This window comes from Papilio polytes, unplaced genomic scaffold (assembly GCF_000836215.1).
Source record: "Papilio polytes unplaced genomic scaffold, Ppol_1.0 DF822289.1, whole genome shotgun sequence".
NCBI lineage: Eukaryota > Metazoa > Arthropoda > Insecta > Lepidoptera > Papilionidae > Papilio > Papilio polytes.
The window spans coordinates 1,908,733-1,936,023 of record NW_013526915.1 but is presented as its reverse complement, the minus strand read 5'-3'; the positions used below and the strand labels follow the sequence as shown (position 1 = coordinate 1,936,023).

Below are 27,291 nucleotides of genomic sequence, written 5' to 3'. Positions count from 1 at the left end.
CACTTGTTGCACTTTCGCGCGTCCTAACTTCAACCAAGTTGAGAAGTTTCGAGCGGCCCCGCAGTCGAGAAATCTGAGGTACGTAATTAGTCTCACAGTCTCATCATTTCATTTTTTTTTTAATTTCGATGTGTTTATAAAAATCAGGTATAGGAAATACTTTTAATTTCTTTTTGTTTGATATATTAAAATAGCCCAGAAATTAACTTATTTTTTAATTTTTAGTGTACTAAAATAAAACTTTTTTATAAATAAATTACTAGGCAATTGTTACTAATTTTGTTGTAACAATTTATTTAATTGTTAATCTGTAAATTGTAGCTTCTCAGTTTGTAAAAGTTTTTATATGAAATAACGTTTCAAGTTACATAAGGAAATATATTAAAATTTGGTTTATTGGTAAAGTTTGGTTACAACAGAGTCCTAAAATACCGGAAATCCGTTGAAGTTTTTTTTTTCAACGCCTTTGTGCAAAAGTTCGTGAGCTTAATATTTTAAAACAGTCGATTAATAATTAAAATACATTTAGTAACATATAATAATTCACATAAATCATAAGCCATATATCACCTTTGATTACTCTCTCTACGCAAACGAGACGGGAATTCAAACTTACATATTAATAATTTACAACTTTACCTGTTACCTGATTATAAACCAATAAAACCTGATATTCCTAATATTAGAAGGTATGAAATTTGCTTAACAAATTCCCTGGAGGAGTATTGGATACCTCTCGCCTACGAATATAATTTTGGAACAATAAAACTAGATAGATATTTTCGAAAGACAATTCTAGTTAAAGTCAATAGGAAAACGATTTTGTTAACTAGATATTTCATAAATATAGATTTAAATTTTATGTTAGGCGCGTACCTTTAGAAATCCGCTTCAATTTCTGTTACAAAAAAGCGATTCAAATAACAGTTCATACTCTAGAGTTCGAATGGTCCCAAAATAGCAACAAAAATATAGAAGCAATCTAAATTTAATGCGTCAAAAATCAATCTGAACTAAAAATGGTACGATATTTTTACTATCGTAATTTTTTTAAAGTCTACAAAAATAGTATACAACCTCTTTTTGTGAATTGAAGTATTTTTATATTTTTTTTAAAAAGTATTTATTTAAACAAAGGTATTTTATTTCTTTTGAATATTGTCCATTGAAATTGAAGAAGGTTCTATCATCATTCAAATTAAGTACAATATCACCATTCAATGATATTTTAGAGTTCTTGACTTAGTAAAAGTTTAAAATCTGTTTCAAAACGAAACTTTCTAAAACAGGAAACGATCCTGACATTATCCGAGATTAAAGTTAAACTTATTCAACATAAACGTTTAATTTTGTTAATTTTAAACGAAAAGTTTAGTATGAAACACAACCACGACGTAGAGTTGGCTGCGAACCCCGTATAGCTGGTGATGATGGTGACATAACCAAATTCTCTCTACAATTTTTAGAATAATACAGATTTACTTTGTCATAGAAGTTACTAGTTAATATATTTTATTGTAGCTTCCTGTAAGACCTTAATAACCATATTTCATGCTTAGATCATTGCGTATACTAAAATTATTTCCAAACCCTTTGTATTACAAAAACTAAAGTTTAGTCTTGATTTCTATTGTTCCTATCTATACAGATAAGAGCTCTTAATATTTATGAATAAAGTTGCTATTTGATATTTAACATATTTGTAGGATAAATTAGTTTTTTTTCTTTTCAACTCACATGCTACTGTAGGGTTAGCAGATAAAGTTAACTGAGACACAGAATGTATCCATGTCTACATTCTAGTGTTTTCTACTTTCGAAAAATAGTACAAAAACATAATCCCATTGTTTCAATTTTGCTTGTACAATTTTAAGATTACTTGTACTTGTGCTTTTGCACTATAAAATCCACATTTTTACTAGAAAATACTGTTCGACTTAGTAGTACGTGTTTTAAAATTTCAGCAGTTCTTTAAAGATATTTATGCTAAACAAAGTGACCCTTAGTTGAAGTTAGTACATTTTGTGATAGTAATGGTATTGCCAGTGGAATATAAAATCTTAGACTATAGGCGTTTCAATCGTCTTTATTACATCACTTTCTTGTGCTCATCAAAATCAGTGATTTATTATTATGCAACATGGAATGAATTTTAATATTCCTGGTCAGACTATATGTTAAAAGTGTCCCCTATTTGTTGTCCGTTGATATATATTTTATCTTTATGACCAAAATACCATCGCTCATCATAACTACAAAAGCTTACATTAAGTTTTACAATATGATTAGATTACATTTATTGTTGAACTAATTCGTAACCGTAGGCTTCTACTAGCGCCACATTCGTGAAATAATAATTTCCCCCTTATTCTGTTTGAAAAAATAGAGATAGTAATATATTTTTGTACGAGATGTCGCCCGCAAACTTCGCTAGTGTGAATTTTGACTACCCGTTACGCCATTTTGACAGCGCGGAATTAAAAAAAATTGTCTACAATATGCCTATCCATGTCAGCTACCTTCTAGTGAAAGTCCTATCGAAAACGGCCCAGTCGTTTCGGAGAATACCCGGAACAGACGCGGCTTGCGGACAGACAGACAGACAAAGAATTTTTAAATGTGATTTTCGTTATCAACTACACAAAAAGGTACATCTTTCCGAAATCTGCAATTTTTCTTTTGACATTACAAATAGACACACCAATTTTATTATATGTATAGAATGATGAAAATTAGTCAGTGAACCGACACTCATCATATGTGAAGAGTGAGTCAACAAGTTAACTAACACAATATGTTAAATAAATATGCTCGTAGAATGAACGTATTAACATTGTTAAATGTTGAAGTATTGGCCGGTGATATTTGAGTACTTGACCGACAACTGAACGTTAAAATAATAATGTTAGTTGAAAACTGTTGAAACTATCGATAACTCAAATGTTTTACATATTGGGACATGATATTTGTGATATTTTAGTTTTGAACATACTGCCTATCTATTGTTACGCATTTAGAACGAGTTTTAAATGTTTTTGTCGTAATATATCACAATGTTTAAATTGTTGGGCAATATTCGTTTTATTGTAATTGTTTTTTGCAAAATCTTAATCATACTAATACTAATATTATAAATGCAAAAGTTTAGATGGATGGATATTTGTTAGAGTTTGTAGCCTAAACGGCTGAACGGATTTCGAAGAAATTTGGTATAGATGTAGAGAATAGTCTGGAAGAACTCATAGGCTACTCACTGTGTTTTTTTTTAACTCCACGTGGATGGAGTCGCAGGCGACAGCTAGTGTAAATAAACTCTATGTTTCTTTGCACATTTACGCCATTATTATCACTCACTACATGCCCTTACTGAGGGGTTCACAGTCTACCCTTAGTTAGAAGCGACTAGGCCATACGTAACCATGCTGGTCTACTACAGGATGGTTGACTTCATAGTCATCTTTGAATTTCTTCGCCAATATGTTTAGGCATCACGGTGTTTTCCTTCACCGTAACGTTGGGTAAATGTACATATGACAATACGAAAAATTCGAACCGAAGACCTGTAGATTACAAATCTAGTGCTAAACCACGAAGCTACCGACGCCCTGCTGCGTATTATAATAATTCATATACCTTAGGATATAATAATTAAGTTCCAATACACAAAGGTTATAATATAGTCTGTGCTGATGTGGCGTAAATAATAAGGGAGTGAAATTCCCGTATTGAAATAGTTTGGTTCGTTAAATACATTACAAATGAATAGAACCGGTCCGGTCTTTACCGTGCACGGAAAGAGGATTATACTCGTAGGTGTAAGCAGCGAGCAAAATGTTTGTTATATCATATTCGTAATGGCTAATAAAGGAAGAATTTTATTAAAATTATTTTGATCTTATTTCAAAGGACTAACGTATACGGATTAAGTTAAATACAGTACGCGTATAAACAAAATATGAAATTTTTGTAAAAATGTCCGATTAATTTATATATTATACGACATTATTATAGTACTGGTTTTAAAAATTTAAAACTAACTCAAAGTATGTAGTTATGAAAATTAAGAGCATTTACTTCGAGATCTTAACAGTGGTATTGCCCGCTTTAACTTCTTAGCACAAATAGGCCGGTACGCCCAGTGTAATAACACGGCCACACAGAAGACAGGCGTGAAATGGAAACAATTCCGTGTTTCGTCTGATGAGTGTGGTGCCGTAGGCCTAATTTAAGTCCCTTTCGCTTTACCACTCTTTTCTTATGAGAGGATAGCAAGGGGAAGTGGGTTTGACGATGGAGGAGATGCATAAGATGGGGACATATCCTCTTTATGTGCGTCTCTTCCTTCGTCGGATAAGGGTAGGTAATGCATCTGCAATGGGGATGTTTCCTAATGTTACAAATCCAAATAAAGTTATGTTTAATATTTTAAAGACAGCATTTTATAACCTATAATAACATTTAGAGACCTTGAATGTTTGTCTCAAATTAAATATAAATTAAAAACGCTGCAATATTTTTTACCCTCCATTACTCGATCTCAAACACCAATGATCTTAAATGGAGATGCTCTCACTACTCGATTTTTAGTAGTGTAATAGTTAAATTGGGTACAAAACAATCGACAATCGCAGAACTGTGGTGCGATAGTTTACTCAAGAGTGTGTACTCGCTCTAAGATGTTCCACATTTAGTTATAAGTAATGTAATTGTTTCTGTCAGCGGTTAAAATAACCAGTTATAAGGTAAAATGTATTCCATCGGGAGTTCCGGTTCCGGTATGTGGTCTGGTTTTGAGTGAATTCTGATTTAACCGTGACGTACGTAATCTCGCAGGACACGAAATATTTATAAAAAGAATCAGGTTCTTCCATTCGGAATGTCACGAAAAACAATACATTCCCCTCAATCTCCGAGCCCTTGCCCTTAGGGATGTACAATTTTTACTGTTATAATATCGTCTTACGTAATATAATACGATTTTATATTTTGTTATCCTGAAGCTATGAAATGACTTTAGAGAAAACATATCTAAATAAAATGTTACATTGTTAAACGATGTTAACAAGTCAAAATTTAATACTCAAACGACATTCTCACTACATAGGAAGGAATGGAACAAGTTGCCGGCCTCAGTGTTTCCAGTCCAGTTATAACGTGGGTGCCTTCAAGAGTAGGGTGAATCGGCACTTATTGAGTTAGCGCGCTCTATCCTTCGGCAGCGTCTTCACTTAGACTTGGAGTCGTGGTTAAGCGCTGGTTTATTTATGTTAAAAAAAGGTTTATGGTAATTAACGTTACCTTCATCTTTACGTTACGAAGTGTCTACATAAGTTCGTTCTTGAATAACGTTTGTCGATTGTTTCGCAGCTAATTCAATTGTTTAGTTTCAGAACTAAAAAAGTAGTATGCACCTCCATATACGCTCATAGGAATTAAAGCGCGACTAAACAGTTATGCGATGGTTTAGTAAAGGTATGTACGCGCTCAACAAAGAAAAGAGGTTGTATGAAAGTAGGAAAATATGACTGGCTGGTTAGTTTTAGGTTTAAAGAAAAAAAGTAGTTGGCAATTGTTTTAATTAATAGAGAAATGAAACATTGTTAAAGCAATTTTAGAGAGCATAGATTTGTTTTTTTTTTATGTAATTAATAAGTTCAAAAACTAATTTGCCGATTAAAAAAAACCACTAATAACATAATATAACATTAGCTATAGATTACTAGATTTAGATTACGGAGCTAGGTCTTTAGCTCGGAGGTGGCAGCCCCACCATTGGCCTAGGGTGCAGAGGGTTAATCACCCACTCACCTAAAAACAAACGATTGCGAATGGAACAGTATAGATTACTAATTTTTCTTTTAAATGAGTAAAAGCTAGTTATAGTAGAGAAAAAAAGCTTTCAACTTTCGTTCTTTATAATAAAAATTTACAGTAATATTTTTAAAGGTTACAATTCCTTTACATTACAATGAAACATTAATGTTAACGTAATCAAACGAATAATTCTTTTGTAAAGGACTAAACAAATAAAATTTATAATGAAATAAGATTCGTTTCAGATCTCGTTCGTGAATAATAGAATTCGTAAAATAAAGTTAAATTTTCATAAATACGTTTATGATTCCTTTGTATTCCTGCTAATATTAGAATGATTTGGTACGCGTATACTGTTTAAATATAACAAAGAAATATGTAACTTAAAAATGTAATATTTTAATGTTAAAATATCCGTTTCCGTTTCCGTTTGTGTAAGTCTTAATATAAGAGGAAAGTTTTGTATATTTATGTATTAAAACAACTCAAAAACTACTGGTCCGATTTTAAAAATCCTTTCAACGTTATTAGGCTAATATATCTGTTACATAGGTTGTTTTTTTATTATTTTCTGATTTGACACGGACGAGATTGCGAGCAATAGTTAGTATTTTATATTTTTAAACGAGTTAAAAAACGACTTAGAGATTTAAAATCCGTTATTCAGTATAAAACTTTGAGTATGTAAAAGTTTTCAACTAGCCGCTTCACTGGTCTTTAAAAGCGGAGTTTTTCTATCAGTTTGCTGTAGGGATAGGAGTATCAATGGCGTTGCCTACCAATTGTTTGAGTTGAGGATCCGTAGAGTTTGAGTTGAGATTACATTTCTCTACAATGGAATCAACTTCGTCGTTCACAATGCAAAGATTCAAACTATTTACCATAAGATCCAACAACTTTTATGTTTCTTTTTCAACTTATGGTGAAGTTTGTATTTAGGTATTGGGTACAGTAATTTTAGGGCTTATTGTGAATATTTGTGAGATCGTTTTCGTAGTGTCATCGACATTTGTATTAGATTTATAGCGCCCAGCTAAGCGTATAGTTGACTAACTCATACAAATTTTGTCGTGGACGTTACGAATATGTCCTTTAAACTGTCTTTTTCATGTGTCAGATAGACTCTTGTATAGAGAGAGTTTGAGAGATGTGCGAGTTTAAAGTTTATTTGAATAGATTCATAGAAATTTACAATCAAATAAATATCTACTTTCTTTTGTTTCCTAATATGTAGATCATTCTAATGGAAAATATCGTTACTATATACATTTTTAAACGTATCTTTTAACTTCTTGATAAACGTTCGTTATGTCATTTAATTTGAAAATAATTTATTTATTCACAATCCTTTTGGGGTTTAGTTATTTTTGGCAGACGAACATCATTCAAATAATTAATAAACTACAAAGTACGAAAATTAAAACACATTTAAACACATCCTTAAGAATCTAAAAATGTAAAATAGTTGTTAAGATTATTTCGAATAAAACCTCAATAAATTATAGCTGTCGCCTCTCCTCTGGTTCCTAGCTCATCGACTCTACGCCAACATCAGACTCGTTTGTCATGTGAAAATACCTGTACTAGTAATATAACAGAATGAAATAAAACTAGTTTTACGACGTTTATATATGTAGTGTGATTGAGATAAATTGCCGTTTAATCCATTCATATTCCTTTGCAATATTGTAGCCGGGTCCACGTTTCCCGTACGTTGAATGGAATGCGTTACCTTTTTCACGCTTAGAAGTTATTGCTCTAGACGTGATGTCACACGGCAACTATTATAAGACTTCGGGATATATTTCCCTTTATGTGAAATAAGGTACGTGTATTTTGTATTAGCTGTTACAGAAATAAAAATTGAAAACACGATCTAATTAAAGTTTGTTTCTAAATCTGGTAAAAGATGGCGTTATTCTTAATCTTAAAATTATGTCATTTTTAGTTATATTAGTAAAAAGGTTGTATAAACATAGGCCATTTTTATTCATTATTTATATGTGAAAATAACTGATCTCTATAAATGGATAGGTCATCGATTGGTTTTGATAGTTTTTGTTTTATAACGACTTCAACGCAATTGAACGTTATTGACTATTAATTCTATCTTTAGTATTAGTTAGAAAACTTACCACGCTTACAAGCCGATGCCGATATTGTAAGCGGTAACATGGAAAAAATAAAATAGGCACAAACTACGTACGTTTCATAGCTTGTCTATTAAATAGAGGTCGGTGACATCTATCTGTCATACGTCATTTTATAAACATTTTGTTTTTGATAAACATTGATTTGGAAATAAAATATTAAGACACCCTTTAAATAAAATCGGAAAAGATTGTTAGTTACGGTTATAATGCTTTATTTATTAAACATTTATAATTTATAGTTAAAAGGTATGTTGTCACATATTTTTGTAAAATAATCAGTATTAAAATCACGTTGAAATAACATCGGTTCTGTGTTGATAAAATACTATTTCCATTTCTTACAAACAACGAAAGAAAAGAAATAAAGAAAACAAACTTTTTCCAATTTAATTAGTATCGAAAGTGAAAATACTTTCCCGGATAAGGAAAGTGAATGGAATTTTAAATAAAAAATGTTTTGCTATTCGGAAATGTTGATTATCTTGTTTATTTAGAAACTTCAATTTTTAATTAACATTGTTGAATTTTGTATCTAAATTTGTTGAGTTTATAAAACCCACGTGAAACAGAAATACTTTGTTCTGGGAATTCCCAATTTAGGTGTGACTTGTGTCTGTGTGTGATCTTGATTTAAGAATAAGAGTGGGCGATTGTCGGTTGTTTCGCAGCCAATTCAACTGTTTAGTTGCACAACTAAAAATCGAGTAGTGTACCTCCATATAAGCTCATAGGAATCAAAGCGAGACTGAACAGTTGTGCGATAGTTTAGTCAAAGGTGCACGCTCTAAACTTTTATTATACAGCCTCGGATTGATTGATCAATTAAAAATAAAGGAGTTGCCATTTAGTTCTACCAGAGGGTTTAATATTGACGATGCATAATTTAGTAAATTTATCATAAACTGTGTTCCCGTGCTATTTCATCAGCATAAAATTATTTTATTGTTTACTTGTATCAAAATTGTCAATTGCAAATGTCTAAATGACATGACTAAACTTGGCAATCTTGCTTCCTTGATGTTGGCAGCAACTTATTTATTAATATTTACCACCTAATTTTAATGACGTGAAAATATATAGCCTGAAGCGTGACATAAGTGTAGGGCTTTTAATTAAAAAAAAAGTATTATTCAAAAATTGCTGACATCTTAGGCAACAAGGAAGTGTGTGTTTACGCTTTATTATAATAGTATAGATAATCTCCTTTAATGATCATTTAAACTTTTCCTTTAGTGACTAAAAATTTTGTTCAATAGAATCATGTTGAGCAAGAAGATTATTATTGCTGTTGCCGTGGTGCTGGCTCTGTTCTGCTTCGTGGAGGCGCGGGAGGAGGGTCCTCACGATATGGCCGACGCTCTTCGCATGCTGCAGGAACTGGACCGCTACTACACGCAGGCTGCTAGACCAAGGTATGTACACTTAATTGCAAAATTATTGTCCGAGTAAAATATTCGTTTGTAGGTAATTGTTTAGTCTATCATCGTGCAAGACGAAGAGGTAAAGGTTTGTTTTTAGACTAGACTATGTAAAAAGATTTAGTTCAAATACTTTTAATTGAGTAACCTTGTCTGGCAATCACTTGCTGAGAAGAAAAAGTCAGTAAACAAAGAATTCATTTTACGTTTTAATTAAACAACTAAAAAACTTTTAAACTAACAGATTGAAATTTATTGGAGTTTCTCTACACTTATGCACTTCTTATTGTAACCAAAATGAAATACTAAATAACACTGTAGATAAAAATAGTTTAATATTGCCGATGCTTCGCAAAGCTGTGAACATTTAGGGCTTACGTAAACAGCAATGTGTGAAGATATATTGTCTTAGTGTTCGCCAGGTATGTTCAATTTAAAAGATATTTCGTATAGCAATATTACACCTTCATATTTTACCATTTGCAAATTACTGTTGTCTCGTTGATAAATTATTCTCGAGAGATGTGTCCCATTGTTTTTGGTCTTTTGTGTATTGTCATTTATGTATTTTTTTTAAGAAGGCTATTTGACTTTTTGTAATAATTTTTTAATAATAATATGATTTGGCGAAGCCGTTCAAATATATAGTCAATATAAAAGTTACGATAAGTGAAAAAAAGCTTTTTTATAGGTGAATTTAAATGGTTAATTTTATGTTCGAATAAATCGTATTTTAACGCAGAGTTACTCTAAACATAAACGAGAGACTGTTAGCGAACAATACATCAATTCTGAGATTACAAAATTTTATTATACGAGTATGATATAGGCAACTAAGTTTTCTTTTTATTTTACAAGCTACAGTTTCTTTTAAACCAGTTTTCTTTTGTCAAAATCCGATAACATATACATACAGTATACAGTATATTATGTATGTATGTATTTTATATAATTTCACACAAAAAAATGTCATACAACTATGCTACACTCCACTACGACACTCTACATATGTTATATTGTAACCACCGCACCCGCGGACAAACCAATTGTATGGTTTTTGCGGAGCCATATTTGTGCTTATTTTTAATATATTTTTTAAGTAATATTTTCAATAAAAAACATATAACGAAAAATGCGACTACAGGTTATAAATGTTCTTTAATATTTTGAATATTTTCTATGCGATATTAGAAAGAAGTTAAGGCGGCGAAGGCGTTAAAGCTTCAAGAGCAGATTGCTATCGATGATAATGGGGTTTGGATGATGGCCAATGTTCAAGTATAATGCGATACAAATTTTACACCCAAGCTTATTGAATATAAGTATTTTAGCATACAAAGTTTATCGTAGTATAATAATTTAAAGCAATGTTTTAAAATTTTAATTATTTGTAAATCACATATATTAGAGTACTTAATTTAACATCAATTGCTTTAAAAGTTTCAACTTAGTAATATGTTTTGTAATTACTTTTACTAAAACATTTTGACCTATTTTAAAATTAATGGTTACTATTAACGGCATAAATAAGTGTAGAAGAGATCAATTCAGGTTTAAAATTTCATACAAGTATATAGTTAAACTTATCTCCGCTTTGAGTTTCACAGTCCATTAACAATGGAAGCTTTGTCTTGAAGTTTTAAAATATCTCGATCCCGTAGTTTACGTGTTGATAAAGTCAATCCAGTATTGTTCAAACATATATTTTTTTTTATAAAATAAGGTGGCAAACGAGCAAGCGGCCACCTGAAATCGCCAAAGTGGCGAAGGGACCGCTGCCCATAGACATCCGCAATTGCGGATGCGTTGCCTACCCTTATCCGACGGAAGAGGAGACGCACATAAAGAGGGTATTTCCCCTTCCTATGCATCTCCTCCACTGTCAAATCCACTTCCTCTTCCCAACCTCTCTTTACAAGAAAATGGTGGTAAAGAGAAAGGGACTTAAATTAGGCCTCCGGCACCACACTCATCAGACGAAACACGGAATTGTTTCCATTTCACGGCTGTCTTCTGTGTGGTCGTGGTATTACACCGGGCGTGCCGGCCCATTCGTGCTAAGATGTTAAAGCGGGCACTACCACTGTAAAATAGTGGTAGAGAAAAATTTTTATATCTACAGCAATGTGATTGTGCATTCAGTAGAAGATATCGTGAACAGATGTTTCCTAATTGCCACGTAGCCGTTGCTACGCTTTCTAAAGCCGACAGGTCTGCAGACAAGATAAGACCCGATGTCACGAGCAAGATTACATTTCTAGCGTGGAATCGTAAATATCGTCCCAACGTATGACTTGCAGTTGTGAAAATACGTAACGTATTACAACATGTTAGCTAATTGCAATTTAATGCTTACTGCTTAGGTATTCTATGATGATTTTTTTTTTATAGTATAAGGTGGCAAACGAGCAAGCGGCCACCTGAATCCAACGAAATGGAAAGCGACCGCTGCCCATAAACATCGCGATTGCAGATGATAATTTTATCATAATTATAAATTTTGTATTGGTTCTTTTATAGAATTAATGCCAATAAAAAATAATTAAGAACGACTTAATTCACGTATGATCGTTCAGTAACGACTAGATTCAGACCTGTGGGAGTCCATCTTCAGGTCGACTTATTTTGCTTTGCTTCTGAACACGATCTTCATGTCTCGCATGAATAAATGGTAGAATTTGTGTAATCAATTGCTGGAGAAAATAGTGGTGTTTTTTCAAATTCTAACGGGAATTAAGCATAAGATTGAGATATTCCAGAAATAACTATAAGAAGAATAAACTGAGTGCAAATATGTTAGTCTCTTTTCTGTATGAACTACTCACAATCACACTGTAAACATAGTTTGTGAAAACTCTTTTACAAACATGATTCGATTTCGTTTGTATCAAACAAGAAGCTTACGGAGGCAATGTAATAAAAGTTTGCTATGTTAAACTGTTTAACGCTAATGCAATGTTCAAAGGGAAGACAGTTATGTCGGCGAACACAAGCCAACTTTGCAACTCGTTAGTTGTCTTGACATGTTTCTTTTGTTAGTTTAAAACTATAACGAGCATTTATTTGCTTGTCTACTTCATAAGGTTTAGTCAATCATTGGCCCCGGATTGGTTTGTTCTAAATACGAAGAACGGATTTATAAAATCTTTTATGAATAAAAGGATTTTATGACTAAGAACAGAGCTGATTTTTTCAACGTTTTGATAACGAATTAAAAATCGTAGAAAGCAGGCTGCTTGTACAAAATAGAAGACTCATTGTCACGTTTCGCATGAGCCGTGCGTGCGAGAGAGCGCGGAACAAGCGAAATAGAGGCACGATGATCCTAAACGTTCGATTTGTAACATTATTACGTTTAATTATCGTATATTAATCTACTTTTTTTTTAATTTCCATTCAATCAAAGCAAATTCAAAGCCTGAGAATAATATAGTAATATTAACTGTTGCCCGCGACTTCTACGTAATGTTAAGATAAAAAGTAGTCTATAATATGCCCGTGTATGACAGCTACCCTTCAGTGAATGTCTGGTCGAAATCGGCCTAGCCATTTCGGAGCTTACCCGGAACAAACGTGGCTTGCGGACAGACAGACAAAAGTTAAATGCGATAACCGTTATCCGCAACGCAAATTACATCATGTTCCTGAAATCTGGAATTTTTCTTTTGATAAACACTACAATTTCATTACATGTATAAAAGATTGGTTACTGTTATTGTGGCCTAATGTTTTTAAAATTTAGTATATTAAATGAACCGTTCTCAGAAATGAAAAATGTCACGTTGCATTTTTGCATTTTAAAAGCATTGTTCGGTAATGCTACAAAGTGCTAACTTTTTAAAGATTTGTACGTGATAAGATTGAAGAAATTGATTTATGCAAGTCAAGTTAAAGATTTAATATTGCCGATCTTATTCGTAAATTCTTATCGTTATAAATTTGAAAATACACTTATAGGTTTAATCGGTTATAAATAATAATGTAGACTTAGCGACAAATTGATAATAATCGACCAATTTTTTTAATTGTTTATTCTACAACAGTTTTACAGTGGTAGTGCCCGCTTTAACATCTTAGCACGAATGGGCCGGCACGCCCCCAGTAATACCACGACCACACAGAAGACAGGCGTGAAATGGAACCAATGCCGTGTTTCGTCTGATGAGTGTGGTGCCGGAGGCCTAATTTAAGTCCCTTTCTCTTTACCACCCTTTTCTTATGAGAGGATGGGAAGGGGGCAGTGGATTTGACGATGAAGGAGATGCATAGGAAGAGGAGATATCCTCTTTATGTGCGTCTCCATCTCCGTTGGATAAGGGTAGGCGACGCATCTGCGATTGCAGATGTCTATGGGCAGCGGTCGCTTCACCATTTTGGTGGATTCAGGTGGCCGCGTGCTCGTTTGCCATCTTATGTTATATAAAAAAAAAATCATCAATTCCTTAATGCTAAAGGTATTGGATTCTAGAATGTTCTAGAAAAATCTCGTAATTTGAGTATAATAAAGTATTTCGTTATTGTAAGAAGATTACACATTAACGAAATGAAATCCGCCGCCGGCCGCTTGTATAATGAAAGACCGAACGAACTTAAGCAAACACTTTGTCAACTTTAAGCATTTTTAACTGGCTTTGTAAAAATTATAGAAGTGAAGATTAAATTTCATCTTAAGGGAAGCGTTTCTTTTGAGACAAACCGCATCCGGTGAAATTAATGAAGAATTGTTAATGTCTTTTAATTAATTTATTCCTTTACGGATTTTATGATTCTTTTTTTAATTTCGTGTTTCTATTCCAGATTAATAAAAGCAGATTTTCCATCCTCTAGATTTATCTTACGAATCTTGCTTCTTACTAATAATATAAATGTGAAAGTTTGGATGCTTGTTGAAGCTTGGTGCCTAAATAGCTGAACGGATCTCGAAGGAATTTATCATAGACTAACTTTCGCCCGCGACTCCGTCCGCGTGGAATTAAAAAAAACTAAAGTGAATAGCCTATGTCTTCTACCAGACTATACTACATAAATGCGAAGTTTCATAAAGATCCGTTCTGCCGTTTAAGCTACAAACTCTAACAAACATCCATCCATCTAAACTTTCGTATTTATAATATTAGTAGCATTCGTAAGATGTAGAGAAAGTCTGGAATAATACTTACTGTTTTTTTTTATTCCATTCGGACAGAGTCGCGACAACTAGTCCATAATAAACATTCTATGTAACAAGATAGAAAAAATATAACAATATATTTTCAACTAAAATACGCAATTTACTCTTGTTTGTTAAAACTTAATCGAGTGTAAAAATAAAAATTTATACAAGACAATATAAATAAATAAATCGAGGCTGCGTGGAAATAATTCCGAATCTATTTCTTTTGTAACAATAGTTAATGAGAACATGTTTTTATTTGTTATTTTCATAAATGATGACAGAATAATTTGTAGAAATGATATAAGATTTTTTTGGATCTAATTTAATAACTCATACTTGAGTACACGTTACTACGTGACATTTTTTTATTATTTGATCAAATTAAATTCAAAAATCACAGTTATTACAACAGTCTGGGACATACCATAAAACACGTAGACATTGTTTCAGATACGTTTTAATTTTATGTAGCTTTACTATGGTTTGTACGTCAACACTTATATCGTGGCTAACAACCGGCGCGTATTTTAGACAGACACTATTGTAACATTATTATGCGTAGGCTTGCTATATACGATTTGGATCAAAAAAATAATAAAGCACTTATACCGAGAACAATCGTACTTCTTACTAATATTATAAAAGCGATAGTTTAGACGGATGAATGTTTGTTAGAGTTTGTAGTCTAAATGGCGGAACGAATCTGAATGAAATTTGCCACCGATGTAGAGTACAGTCTGGAAGGGCACATAAGCTACTTGCTTTTGTTTTTATTAGTTCCGTGCGGACGGAGTCTCGGTCGAAAGCTAGTATGGTTATTCATATTCCTGGAGAAACATACATACCATATTGACGTCTATAATCGTCAGAGTTAAAATACCAGTTCGACTAAACAGTGTATATAATGTGTTTGCTTTCTACAGTTCTTTTCTTTTACAAAGGATAAGTTTCAATTACAGAAGTAACGTCTACTTTAGTGTGATAAAGAAAGATTAAACGACTCAACGATGTCAGTCAGAAGAATTCCTTTGAGATTTGTCTTTCCTAATTTTATGTGACTTATATACTTATATGATTGTATACGCCGCATCGGAGACTTTTTATAAGGTAACAAATAACTGGTGTTTGTGACAAAATGTGCAATATGATTCTATTTTATAGGAAACACGCTATTTATTTCTTTTAAAACGAGAAGGAAAATAGTGTTTTCATAACTTCGATTGGTCTTTTTTTAAACGAACTGTTTCTCAAAACGCTGTCCGCGTGTAATAAAAAATGTAGCCTATGTTACTCACAGATAAATTACCTTTCTAATGGTGAAAGAATTTTTAAAATCGACTTGGAATCGATGGTTTTTACGTGAATCGAATACATACAAAAATAAATAATCTACCTTCTTGCTTTAACTAGTTTGTACAGATAAGCGATTTACTCTCTTTGTAACTATTTCGCTTTCGGAATTGTTTCAGGCAATCGATATTAATTAGGGTACGGTCATAAACCGCTAGCGCAGCGCACTGTGTGTACCCAATACCTTATTGTTTAGGCTAGTCAGCGAATAGATATGCAAATAAATGAAAACAGATAGTGTGTAGGAGGTGTTGTTAATATGTTAAGTAAACCGAAACATATTTTTACTGATAATTTTTATAATGCTATTTTTATTATCAGCAACGCAAATACATCTTCCCGAAATCTGGAAATTTTCAGACAGACACAGAAACAGACACTCCAATTTTATTTTATGTATAGATTAACCTTTAATTCGTTAGTGTCCAGTGTGACGGACAACTTTTTTAAAAAAAAACACTGAACTAGTTCAGAGAAAAATACGTGAGATTTTAATCTGTTGGTGACATATATTTTTTGCTAGAAAAAACTCCGTTGAATTAAATAACAATATCGCATTATTATAGTTTGAAGTGTAGAGCGTAATTTTATTTACATTCCAAATGTAACGGACACTGGATATATTGTGACATGTGAAGAGGTGCTTGTTTCAAACCACTCCAGTGCCATTACGCCCGCTTGCATCCGCTAATGAGTTGCCGTACTCATGTCCTAATTATTCCCTATTAACGATGCGTTAATGCTATTTGCGGATCGTTAACGAGTATCGAGTTATGACGTAGGTGTGGATTATTTTCGACGTATCCATTTGTAATAATCTTTTTTGCGGTTGTATTTGTGCACATTTCTCTCTGAAATTTAATCAAGATATGTAAATGAAATAACGATTCTAAAAATATGGTTGTTCAAATTTCAATTGTACACATCCCTATTTATTTAGTGGAATGTTCCTCTGAATGTTTGTCGTTTGCTTTAGTAACAAAACGTTTGATCGTTGTTATATTTCCCTCTAAACTAGTAGATAATGTTATCAAGGTTTATACGCCCTCAAAGACCGTTTAGATTAGATTATTGTAAAACGAACGCTGTTAAACTAATTACACTTAATAAACGACTAACAAGGTATATACGTCAATATCTGATAAGCTAATTTAAAAGGTGACATCAGATTTAATTAGTAGCAACACTCTCTGATCCCTTTAATATAAAATTTAATTTTTTGTACAAATATTTTTGTGTAGCAAGTCCTTTTTCGACTAGATAATTTAACGAATTTTTAACGCAAATGTTCCTCTTATCATACCTTTTCGTACACATTTATTAAGAATATTAATTATGTATAATATTATAAAATAGCTATAGCCCGCGACTTCCCCCGTGTGATATAAAAACAGGCTTTGTAATCGGTGATGACATAGCTTCTTAATGGTGCAAGAATTTTTAAAATCGATCCAGTAGTTTTTGACTTATTTCAATATATACATAAATCCCAATATACAAATATTTCTTCTTTATAATATTGGTATAAACATAGATAAGAAACTTTTTGTGTATGTTCAAAGTTTTGGTGACGATTTTTAGATTCGGGGTTCATTTTATTGTTAACCATAATATATTATAGATGTAGTAATTTATATTATGAAGTGGGAATACATCGGTGATTTGATTCGTGTCAATATGTCAGTCTGGTACATTGATGGATTAAAATGACGAGCGGACTGGTAGAGCCCACACTGTCAGTATGTGACACCAAATCGTGAATAATTTAGATGCGATGAATTTTGTAGTATACGTTGAGTTCGTAGATCGATAACATAGATTTAGGTAATGCACATTCTATTATTCAAATATTCCTTGATGTTGGAATGTAAAAATCAAACAATAATAAGCTGAATGTATTTTTGTTAATATAAATTTCATCAGAAGAACACATACTTTTGTTTTTATTTCCACTCGGACGGAGTCGCATGTGAAACCTATTAAACATATATGTATTTCGTGAAACAATTGACAACCTTCTTAGATCTTACTAATATTGTAAATGCGAAAGTTTAAATGGATGGATGGATGTTTGTTAGAGTTTGTAGCTTAAGCGGCTGAGCGGATCTCGATGAAATTTAGCATATATGTAGAGGATAGTCTGGAAGAACACATAGGCTACTCACTTTTGTTTTTTTTAATTCCACGCGCACGGATTCGCGAGCGGAAGCTAGTCTACAATAAAACTCAATTTTTAAGGATCTCTTATATAATTTGTTATTCAAATCGTACGAAATATATTTGCGTTGCTACAACGTATCTTGGTCGTGTCGAACTTCGATATATCGGATCGTAGTGTTGTGATTATACCGTTATCGATATTGGCAGGATTGACCGCCGCGACGTCGCGGACGGGGACCGCGTCGACCCAGACTTGTTAGATCGCGCGGTGCGGCTACTGCAGCTGCAGAATCTAGACCGCATTTACTCCTACCACACCCGACCAAGGTACGATCGATGTATGCCCATCCCTATTACCCTATCGATAACGCGACGCAAGTTTTACTCCCGCATGACGTTCTATCTACCCCTTTTCTCGATGTTAGATTGATAGCTCTTCTTATACAATGTTATGGTTAAATTCTGAACACGTTAATATTAAATCAATCAAAAATTAATTCAATTATAATTATACATTTAACGTTGCAAACCAAGGACTTTCAAGGTGATATTTGAGTGCATGTTTGTCGATGAGTTCAATAGAAAATCTTATTAATGTAGTAGTCGTTTTAAATGAGATGTTAAGTAAAAATTCCTGGCATTAAGATTTAAATGGAATTGTTAAGTGTTACTTCATCATCATCACCAGCTCACTATACGTCCCCACCGAGGGGCTCGAAGCTTACCCTAAGTTAGGGTGACAAGGCCATAGTCAACCACGCTGGCCCAGTGCGGGTTGGTTGACTTCACACATATCTTTGAATTTCTTCGATGATATGCAGGTTGCACCACGATGTTTTCCTTCACCGTAAGAACGTCGGGTAAATTATGTACATATGAAAATTCGAAAAATCGAAAATCATATTGGTACATGGCGGGATTCGAACCTAAGATCTGTAGATTACAAGTCAAGTGTTTAAACCACTGAGCCACTGACGCTCAAGTGTAACTTATCATTTTATATAATAATTACGAAAACGTTCATGGTTACAAAGACTTTTTTTCTAGAAACATCGAATTTAATAATATTGGTGAAATAATTTTTATAATTCAGTGGTTTTTAATTAAACTAGAACATTTTTATTACATTATTTAATTACGAAAGATCGAATCGTTACACAAAAGAATAAAGGTGGTTTTTACTACTATCATAGAAATTTATTGACATTTTAGTATTTTGTCTGTCGCTGTTCAATGTAGTCGTCAAAATTCTTGATTTTATGTTACAAGTATTGGCCTAGGATATTAAATGAAATACGACTTTATTGTTCTACGACAATTATTAGTCACAGTAATATGTTTTGGTATATAAAAGTATGGTAAATAATCAGTAACTATGAGTTATTTTTCGTAATTTCTTTACTATCTACGTTGATGCAACTTTTGTACCAACTATATTACAGGAGTGAGTTGTATCTAGGAACATTTTGTGTGACATTAAAATTTTCTTAACAAATTTCTGTTTCCAACATTTATATTACACGTTATTGAACTATTTTATATAATACTGTTATATTTTTGTTCACAGGTTCGGCAAACGTTCCGATGCTTTCACAAACTGGGCTAAGGATCAGGAGGTAAGTTCTTTTTATTATAAGATATCAAAGTAAGTCTATTTATTGTTACGTAACTAACACTAATCAAACATTTGTTAGAGTTTATAAAGAGTAAAAATAAAATAAAGGCTCAGGTAAAAGGCACCCCGGATTGGAAAAGATGGCACAAGACATGTAGAATTGTAGACAAGTCTTGTTTAGAAGTCAAGGTATTGCACAAGATAGCCAGCATCTGGAAGCTTCTTTTACTCTACGTGGGTTATCACAGACGATACAATCCTTAGTTTGTCGATTAATTTTATTTGTACCTTATCATGTTCTAACAAAGCGTTAGTCTTTTGTTGCGTTGATTAAATGGCCTCGTAAAATACAAGTTTATTGTTGTTTTATGACTACCAACAGTAGTTTTAGTAACAATAATATCCACTAATAATGCTATGATCGATATAATAAAATTGTAGGTTTTGATACACTAGTTTCGACTTTAATATTAGTTTATGAAGTAATATTTTCAATTCAAATTTATAAATAGGCACGTAAGGAATCTTTTTTCAAACAATATTCCAATATTTTATAATATACATGCGACGAGATGATGGGTACATAAACCAGAAAGTGTTAAGAATGAATGTGGATGGCTACAAAGGAAGAGGAAGACCGAAGAAAGTATGGATTGTGTGAAAGAGGATATGCTTAAGAAAGGAGTGGATTCAGATATGACGGCTGATAGGGATGTATGGAAGAGTAGCACATTCTGTGCCGACCCTCCTGATTATGTTGATTCATAAATCATGAAATAATGACAGAAAAATATATTATGCGACGCGACTTCTTTTAAGTGTCTACGCCTTAAAATTTTCTTATTCTTTAATTATGAAGCTACCGCCATTTTTAATTTAAAATTACACATTAGCATATTTAAAAGCTTTCATTGAATCTCTAATATTAATATTCAATTAGACAATTTATATATTTTTATGAAATGTAGATCAGTTCATAAAATGTGAAAAACGAATCAACGATACCGTTTTCATTCGTTTTGTAATTTTATTAAATTTAATGTCGTAGTTGAAAATCGTCGTAACTGATATTTCAATATCAGTATCGCATATTTGACTAATATTGTATTCAATTTCACAATATCGAATCCATATCCTAGAGCTCTTAAGACTGTAAAATCGTCTAATATGAAGCCGCTTTGAATATTGCGGTAATATTCTCGTATAGCGTAGCTTGGATTTACGTGCGTCCTTTTATGACTTCATATTGACTATTAAATACTAGTATTTGAAATGGTAACAATAATGTATATTATTAATACAAAGTTCTATTGTGTAAATGTGTTTGAATTAAAAGTAATAAACTGGTACGTGGTCATCTCGTACCTAATATGTATCCTTCATTCCAATTACACGACGATTCCATTTGATATAAAAGAGCTCAAACTCATGTGTTTCGGCGACGGTTCTAGAAGATCATACTTTACTACATTTTTAATTACTATAAGATAATGTCTCATGAAAGTTTACACAGTTTTATTCCAATTGATGCTAAATAATGATACGATAGAATGTCTGTACTGGTCAGTTTAGTAGTTCGTTAAAAGTAATCTATACTACTCGTAATATTATAAAGAAGGATTTTTATTTTTGTATGCATCGAAATAACTCAAAAACTACTGGGCAGATTTCAAATTTTATTTTATTATTAGAAAGCCGCGTTATCGCTGAGTAACATAGACTATATTTAAAAATTTAAAGTGGACGAAGTCGCGAGCAACAGCTATTTATTGATAAAACTACCTTGACTTTTATGTTTTTTGGTAGACTCGTAGCTAAAACTGTCTTTAAGACCTTTGTTTCAATAGTTTTGTTATGAAGTTTACTTTTTAAATCTTGCGTTTTCCCATTCCAGAAGCCGGACCTACCGGCGTGGTTGACTTTCGCCCGGAGGAGATGAGTCGAGCGAATTAACCGGCGTCACAACTAATATACTATTACTATTCTATTACGTCTATGTACCGGACTCAAACGCTATTACATCTAAGGGACTTGTTTTATCTTTAGATTTTTCTAATTCGTAGATTATTCGTAGTCTAATCGTTGTTTTTTTGTCTATGTTAGTAAGTCGGACTTTGTTTATAGTTTTGGACATTATTTAGCTATGGATATGTTTGACTTGTAGAGGTAATTTGATGTACTTTATCATATTGGTTATATGTATTATTAAAGTCTAATTAATCTATGGATCAAATGTCATTGTAATGTTATCGATAATAAAAGCAATTGAGAAAAAGTAATGATAAAATTGTTTTTGTTGTTTTATTTGAAACACCTAATCTAAACCTTTACAGAGCCTAGCTTGATGCTTTATGCTCGTACTTATCTTGTATTTTCGAATCGTAATTTTTACATATACACATCGGTCCATCTTATAGATCTCTGAGCCTTTGTCAATTTCTTGTACGTTAGCTTTCATATCTCACACACACTACATTTCTTTATAGCGGGCGCACAAATTTGACTAAACTATCGCACAAATATTCTGCGATTGTCGATTGTTTCGCAGCCAATTTAACTGTTTAGTTGCACAACTATGGTCGAATAGTTTGCGCACCTCATTTTAAGGTCATGGGAATCGATTTGAGACTGTACAGCTAGGTGATGGTTTAGTCGCAGGTGTGCGACCTCTTACTATTATGTTTTATGTGTTTTTTAAGGGGATAATAAAATCACAGATTTCACTTAGTACTATTTATTCATACTAATAATTATTCTGTCAGTACATCGATGTAAATGAACGACTAGCTTTAACTGTAAGCGCAGATATTTCAAAGGTTTTTAAATTACTAAAAACAGGTTGTTTTTAACCTGATTGGAAATCGTGATTTTAACATTTCAAATTGACAAGAATCTGCATAAGCACCTAGTTTATACAACCACACTTATCAGTTACTTAAATAAGACTTAAGTTCTATATTAAATGTAATAAAATAACTTTGATGAAAAAGCAACTAATCGTAAAACTTGTGATTACATACGTTAATAAAAAAATCTAAGTTAATTAATGACATTAAGTTATTCTAATTGAAAAAGTTGCCAAAAGAAGTGACGAAATACAGTAAGAGTAGGAAAGAAGAAATTCGTTAAATTATTCAACATTTAGTTAGTAATTAAAGTACTTAAAAATTATAAATTCTACTTCTACAGGAAAGGAGTGAAATTGTAAATCAGAGGTCATGAGATGGAGTAGAGATGACTTGTTAATGAAAAAAGTGGTTCCGAGAATTCTTAAATGAAAATTCCACGAAACATAATTTTCTGATAATGGCTGAATGATTTACAATTTCAGGAAAAGATATAAGATTAGACAGCTATAGTAAGACTACCATTTACGTACAATACATAAGACGATAGACGGATGGAAATTCTGGGGGCAATTAGCATAAGGTTAATCTAAAAGTTCTAATTCATACGCTAAAAGATTATTACTAAGAAGGATAGAATAGGATAGGATTAAAAGAGCATCTAATATAATTTTGGCAACTTTAAGAAATGTATGTACAAAATCACACCGTAGAAATTATTGTAATTTCAAGGGAATTTTGATTAAAATATGGAATATACAACCATTTCACAACAGACTTTCTTAATTCCCATTCAAACATTTATGTTTTAGTGTTCTTTTTAATTTTCAGATTTTTCATTCTAAATTATTTACCATAGATGTTACTACAAAGCCCTTAATATTAAATTTGGCAATCTGAACTACTATAATAATCTAAATTTAATATTACATGTTGTAATCTAAATTATCTAGAGGCTTTGAGCAATGTTACATTCATACAAATCGTCACAACACACTTCACCAGCTTTGCTATTGAGATAACTTCCAAATTATTTACATCGCATTCTTCGTTTACAATTCATTATTGAGTGCTTTATTCTAAAAAACACGGAATTATTACATTATTAGGAAATTTACGTCTTAGATTCTTATCTATTATTAATTAATGGTTAAATTAATTAGAGAATGTTACAAAAATATTCACTGAAGTCTTTTAAACTTATGAATTATATAACAGTTATGTTTATAAAGAACGATTGTTGTTTGTGAGATTTGACACGTTTATTCTGTTATTTATTTGTAGTTTGTCATCGATTTTTGCCATTTCCGCTTCATTTCCTTCCTTAAGTAGTTCCCAAAGACGGTTTTTATCAAGAATTTCATAACCTTGTTTATTTTCTGGAGCTATGTCAGGTTTAACATTCTCAGCTAGAGATTTAGAAGTTTCAGAAATCGGTGTTGGAGGTATTTTGTGAATTTCTTTATTAATAGATTTCAATGATTTTGTTACAGATTTTTCAACTGTAGCTGGTTTTGGTTTTTTTTTGATATTAACGTTTTTATCTTTTTCCTCCAAGTCAGCGCTTGTGTTGTTCATTTTCATGTTTACTCGTGGTTTTACAATTTGTGTTATGGGTTTTGGCTTTTTAGTTTTGTAATGCATTGTTTGTATATTACTTTTAGTTATTGCAGCTATCGTATGAGGGATGAGAGTAGTTTCTTTATGCGAAAACACTGACTCGTTAGTTACATTTTTGATCTGATTGTCCATGGTCAGAATATTCACCTTGGAAGTTGAATTGTTGACATCTTTAATTTCAGTTAGATTTTTTTGATTGCTGATTTCATTTTTCATATAAAGTTTAGAGGAATTATTACTTTTTTTCAGTATCTTAATCTCCACGTGATGCGTTTGATTAGTAATTTCATCTTTCGACTTAATGAAGAATTTTTCTTGTTTATCGCCATAGGTTGCTTTGAGAGTTCCTTTACGTCTCGTTAAAACTTTTTTCTTTGCTTCTTCTTTTTTGGGATAATATTTCGGCAGCTTTTTAGGATTCCCGTCTTCGTTTGTACCAACTATCACAGGTTTCAAGTGATTATCAAGAGTTTGATTATTTGTGTTACTTGAATCATTTTTTCTTGAAGAGTCACTGGTTTTGTTGTGTTTTAAGTGATTATTTATTGTATTTGTCATTAAAATATTTGAATCATTAATAATCGGTTTAATCGTAGTCATTGGCAATTCTGTAACTTCAAAGGTGCTTTTATTTGTTGTTATTGGCGCTTGTGTGGAAGTTTGTTCGGTATCCTTGAATTCAGAGACTGTAACGATTTCAATTATTTCAGCATGACTATCGTTTGTCTTGAAATTAAGTAGAGTATGACCTGTTTCATTTTGCTTCCTAAATTCATAATCTCTACTACAAATTCGTCCGCATTCACAAATGTTATCAATACTTGCTGTAGTCGTCAGACTTGCTATTTCAGTTTTATCAAACCAGGTGATAAAATCGTCATCAGTGATACCTCGAAGAAGTGGGCTGCCAGGTCTTGCGTGGAAAAATGTTTCGACAGCCAAGTCTGGACGTGTTGAGGGATAAATTTTCGCAAATGCAGGTCGTAAGCTTGTTATAATGAAGTTCGACCGAGCTTCGTAAGTAACACAAACAGGGCAGGTAGAACTGATCTGTAACATACAAAATGTAATGAAATATCTAAAAGTTTTTATGATTCGCTCGTCCAAGTTTACATTTTTTAATATACTTACATTGGCGAAGACAAACCAAACAGATTCCCCTCTAGAGCCATAATGCAGGTCAGCAAATGTCGCACCATCCAGTACCACAGGATTAACGGAGTGCAACTCATAGCCTGAGAAGAGAGATGACTCCAGACGCAATATACCGGAACGCTCTTTGCCTTTCCATCTAAAAATATAGAACTCAATGAAAATTAAAGATAATGACGGATTCAATTAAAAAGTCACAAAACGTGGATCGTCTACTTTAATTTCCCCTAAATGCATGATGATGCATTTATTAATTAGTCGTTTCTTCCTTACACAATATACTATTATCTTATCTATAATAATATCTTTATTTTTCCCTTAATCTATTTTCAATTTACTACCCGTTTCAATGTATTGTATTTCAAAAGAAAATATCATGCATTTAACGTTTAAGTCTCTAAGTTCAATAGAACGTGTTTTAAACAATTGTATTTACTTGAAACATGTCTTGATAATTAAAGTCGGTAGGTTTCCTTGCAGGTCTTCTAAGCTACTCCTCTCAGGATGAATTTCCTCGATGATAGCAGCTTGAATATTCAATAAAGCATTTTCAGCTTTAGGAGTATAAGTAGAGTACGATATGGTGCCCTGAAAGAAATTAATAGCTGTATACCATTTACAACTACAGATTTTTTAACAAACTAATTAAATCTAGCAGACAAAGATTATTGAAGTAAGATGGATTCTTCTCCCTATTATTGTCTTTAAGCTTTTGCTTTATGTTTAGAGGTTTATGCTTTTTCATGATAATTAATAGCAAAGTATTTGATTAGATTTTTACTTACTTGCACAGTAGCGCAGCCGGCGCCAGTGGCATAAACAAACACTTTAGTAGGTAGTCCAGGCAGCTGCAGCGGTCGCGGCGGAGTCTTAGCTCGCAATTCCAATGTATCAGTAAGCTCCATACCAGCCGTTGCTAGTGATACAGTTAACGCTCTATGTCTGAAAATTAAAAAAAAAAAGTAAATCACGGATTTCGAACATCTTGTTCGATTAGATAATGTTGTCATGTGGGAAAGGGACCAAAGAACACAAGCTCAACATCAACGAAACAAGGTTTCCAGGGAAACGGTAATTGTTATCCAATCAAAGGTCTTCGTTGTTATTTATGCATTTGAATATTGACGTTTGCAATTAAAAATTCCAAAAATGTAAACCATATGGTAAAGTTTTCACAATTTCATAAGAATGAAACTGCACGAGAATAGCTCATAAGTATTTTATTTCACCCGCGTCTCCGTCCGCGTGGCTTAAAAAAACAACAGAAGTGCCTATGTTCCTATGTTCTTTTAGACTATCCTCTACATCTATACCAAATTTAATCGAAATCCGTTCAGTCGTTTAAAAAACTATACTTAAATCTGTTCTAAACCAAAATACAAAGTTAAACAATTTGTAAATATCTGCAATATTTTCTACATTAGAAAATATGTTTTTTTAACGCCATTTAAGGAAACTATAAACTTATCAATCATAAAACTTTAGACAGTTTGTTGATGTGTTTGTAATAAAATCTCGGAGCTATATTTTTCTTTGGCCGCTAGAGGGCACTACTTATCTATCAACGTCAAAACTAATTTCACCTATTAAACATTTCTTTATTTCCTTACAATCATTTGATAGCGCGAAATAATAATTTACATATAAAATAACAATTTAATGATTGATGTCCGGCTAACTTGAAGTTAGAAAAGATGTTATGCAATAGGATGGTGTAATGCAAAACTGTAATCGATGGTTAAATTATTTAGTATATCCCCAGAAAATTACCATATATCTATCTAAACTTTTACATCATACTAATATTATAAATGCGAAAGTTTAGATAGATGTTTGTTACAGTTTGTAACCTAAACGGCTAAACGGATTTCGATAAAATCTGGTATAGATATAGAGGATAGTCTGGAAGAACACAGCGTACTCACTTTTGTTTTTATTTTAATTCTACGAGGATGAAGCCGCACCGCAACAGCTAGTAAGTATAGAAGATAGACGGACCTGTCGTGCG

The 27,291-nt window shown here is 32.3% G+C and overlaps 2 protein-coding genes across 2 annotated transcripts in view; one reads left to right on the top strand and one right to left on the bottom strand.

The window, feature by feature from the left end:
* LOC106106250 lies at nucleotides 1–21,931 on the top strand. The gene is made up of 5 exons (XM_013286803.1): nucleotides 1–78; nucleotides 9,224–9,379; nucleotides 18,258–18,377; nucleotides 19,618–19,666; nucleotides 21,560–21,931. Exons 2-5 carry the CDS (start codon nucleotides 9,228–9,230, stop codon nucleotides 21,602–21,604), a joined length of 366 nt encoding a protein of 121 aa, XP_013142257.1. The 5' UTR covers nucleotides 1–78; nucleotides 9,224–9,227; the 3' UTR covers nucleotides 21,605–21,931.
* An 831-nt stretch (nucleotides 21,932–22,762) lies between these two features.
* The window catches only part of LOC106106184 (C3 and PZP-like alpha-2-macroglobulin domain-containing protein 8), a 17,802-nt gene continuing 13,273 nt past the window's right edge, over nucleotides 22,763–27,291 (bottom strand). The window contains exons 11-15 of the mRNA XM_013286730.1: nucleotides 26,963–27,008; nucleotides 26,069–26,225; nucleotides 25,720–25,871; nucleotides 25,263–25,422; nucleotides 22,763–25,181 (exon numbers count right to left, since the gene is read on the bottom strand). Of these exons, the coding sequence (XP_013142184.1) occupies nucleotides 23,736–25,181; nucleotides 25,263–25,422; nucleotides 25,720–25,871; nucleotides 26,069–26,225; nucleotides 26,963–27,008 (1,961 nt within the window). The 3' untranslated portion in view covers nucleotides 22,763–23,735. The remainder of the gene's footprint in view (nucleotides 25,182–25,262; nucleotides 25,423–25,719; nucleotides 25,872–26,068; nucleotides 26,226–26,962; nucleotides 27,009–27,291) is intronic.

Coding starts and splice junctions, on each gene's coding strand:
- LOC106106250 (XM_013286803.1), top strand. CDS start 9,228: ATGTTGAGCAAGAAGATTATTATTGCTGTTGCCGTGGTGCTGGCTCTG. Junction 9,380..18,257: donor ACGCAGGCTGCTAGACCAAG/GTATGTACACTT, acceptor CGATATTGGCAG/GATTGACCGCCGCGACGTCG. Junction 18,378..19,617: donor TCCTACCACACCCGACCAAG/GTACGATCGATG, acceptor TTTTGTTCACAG/GTTCGGCAAACGTTCCGATG.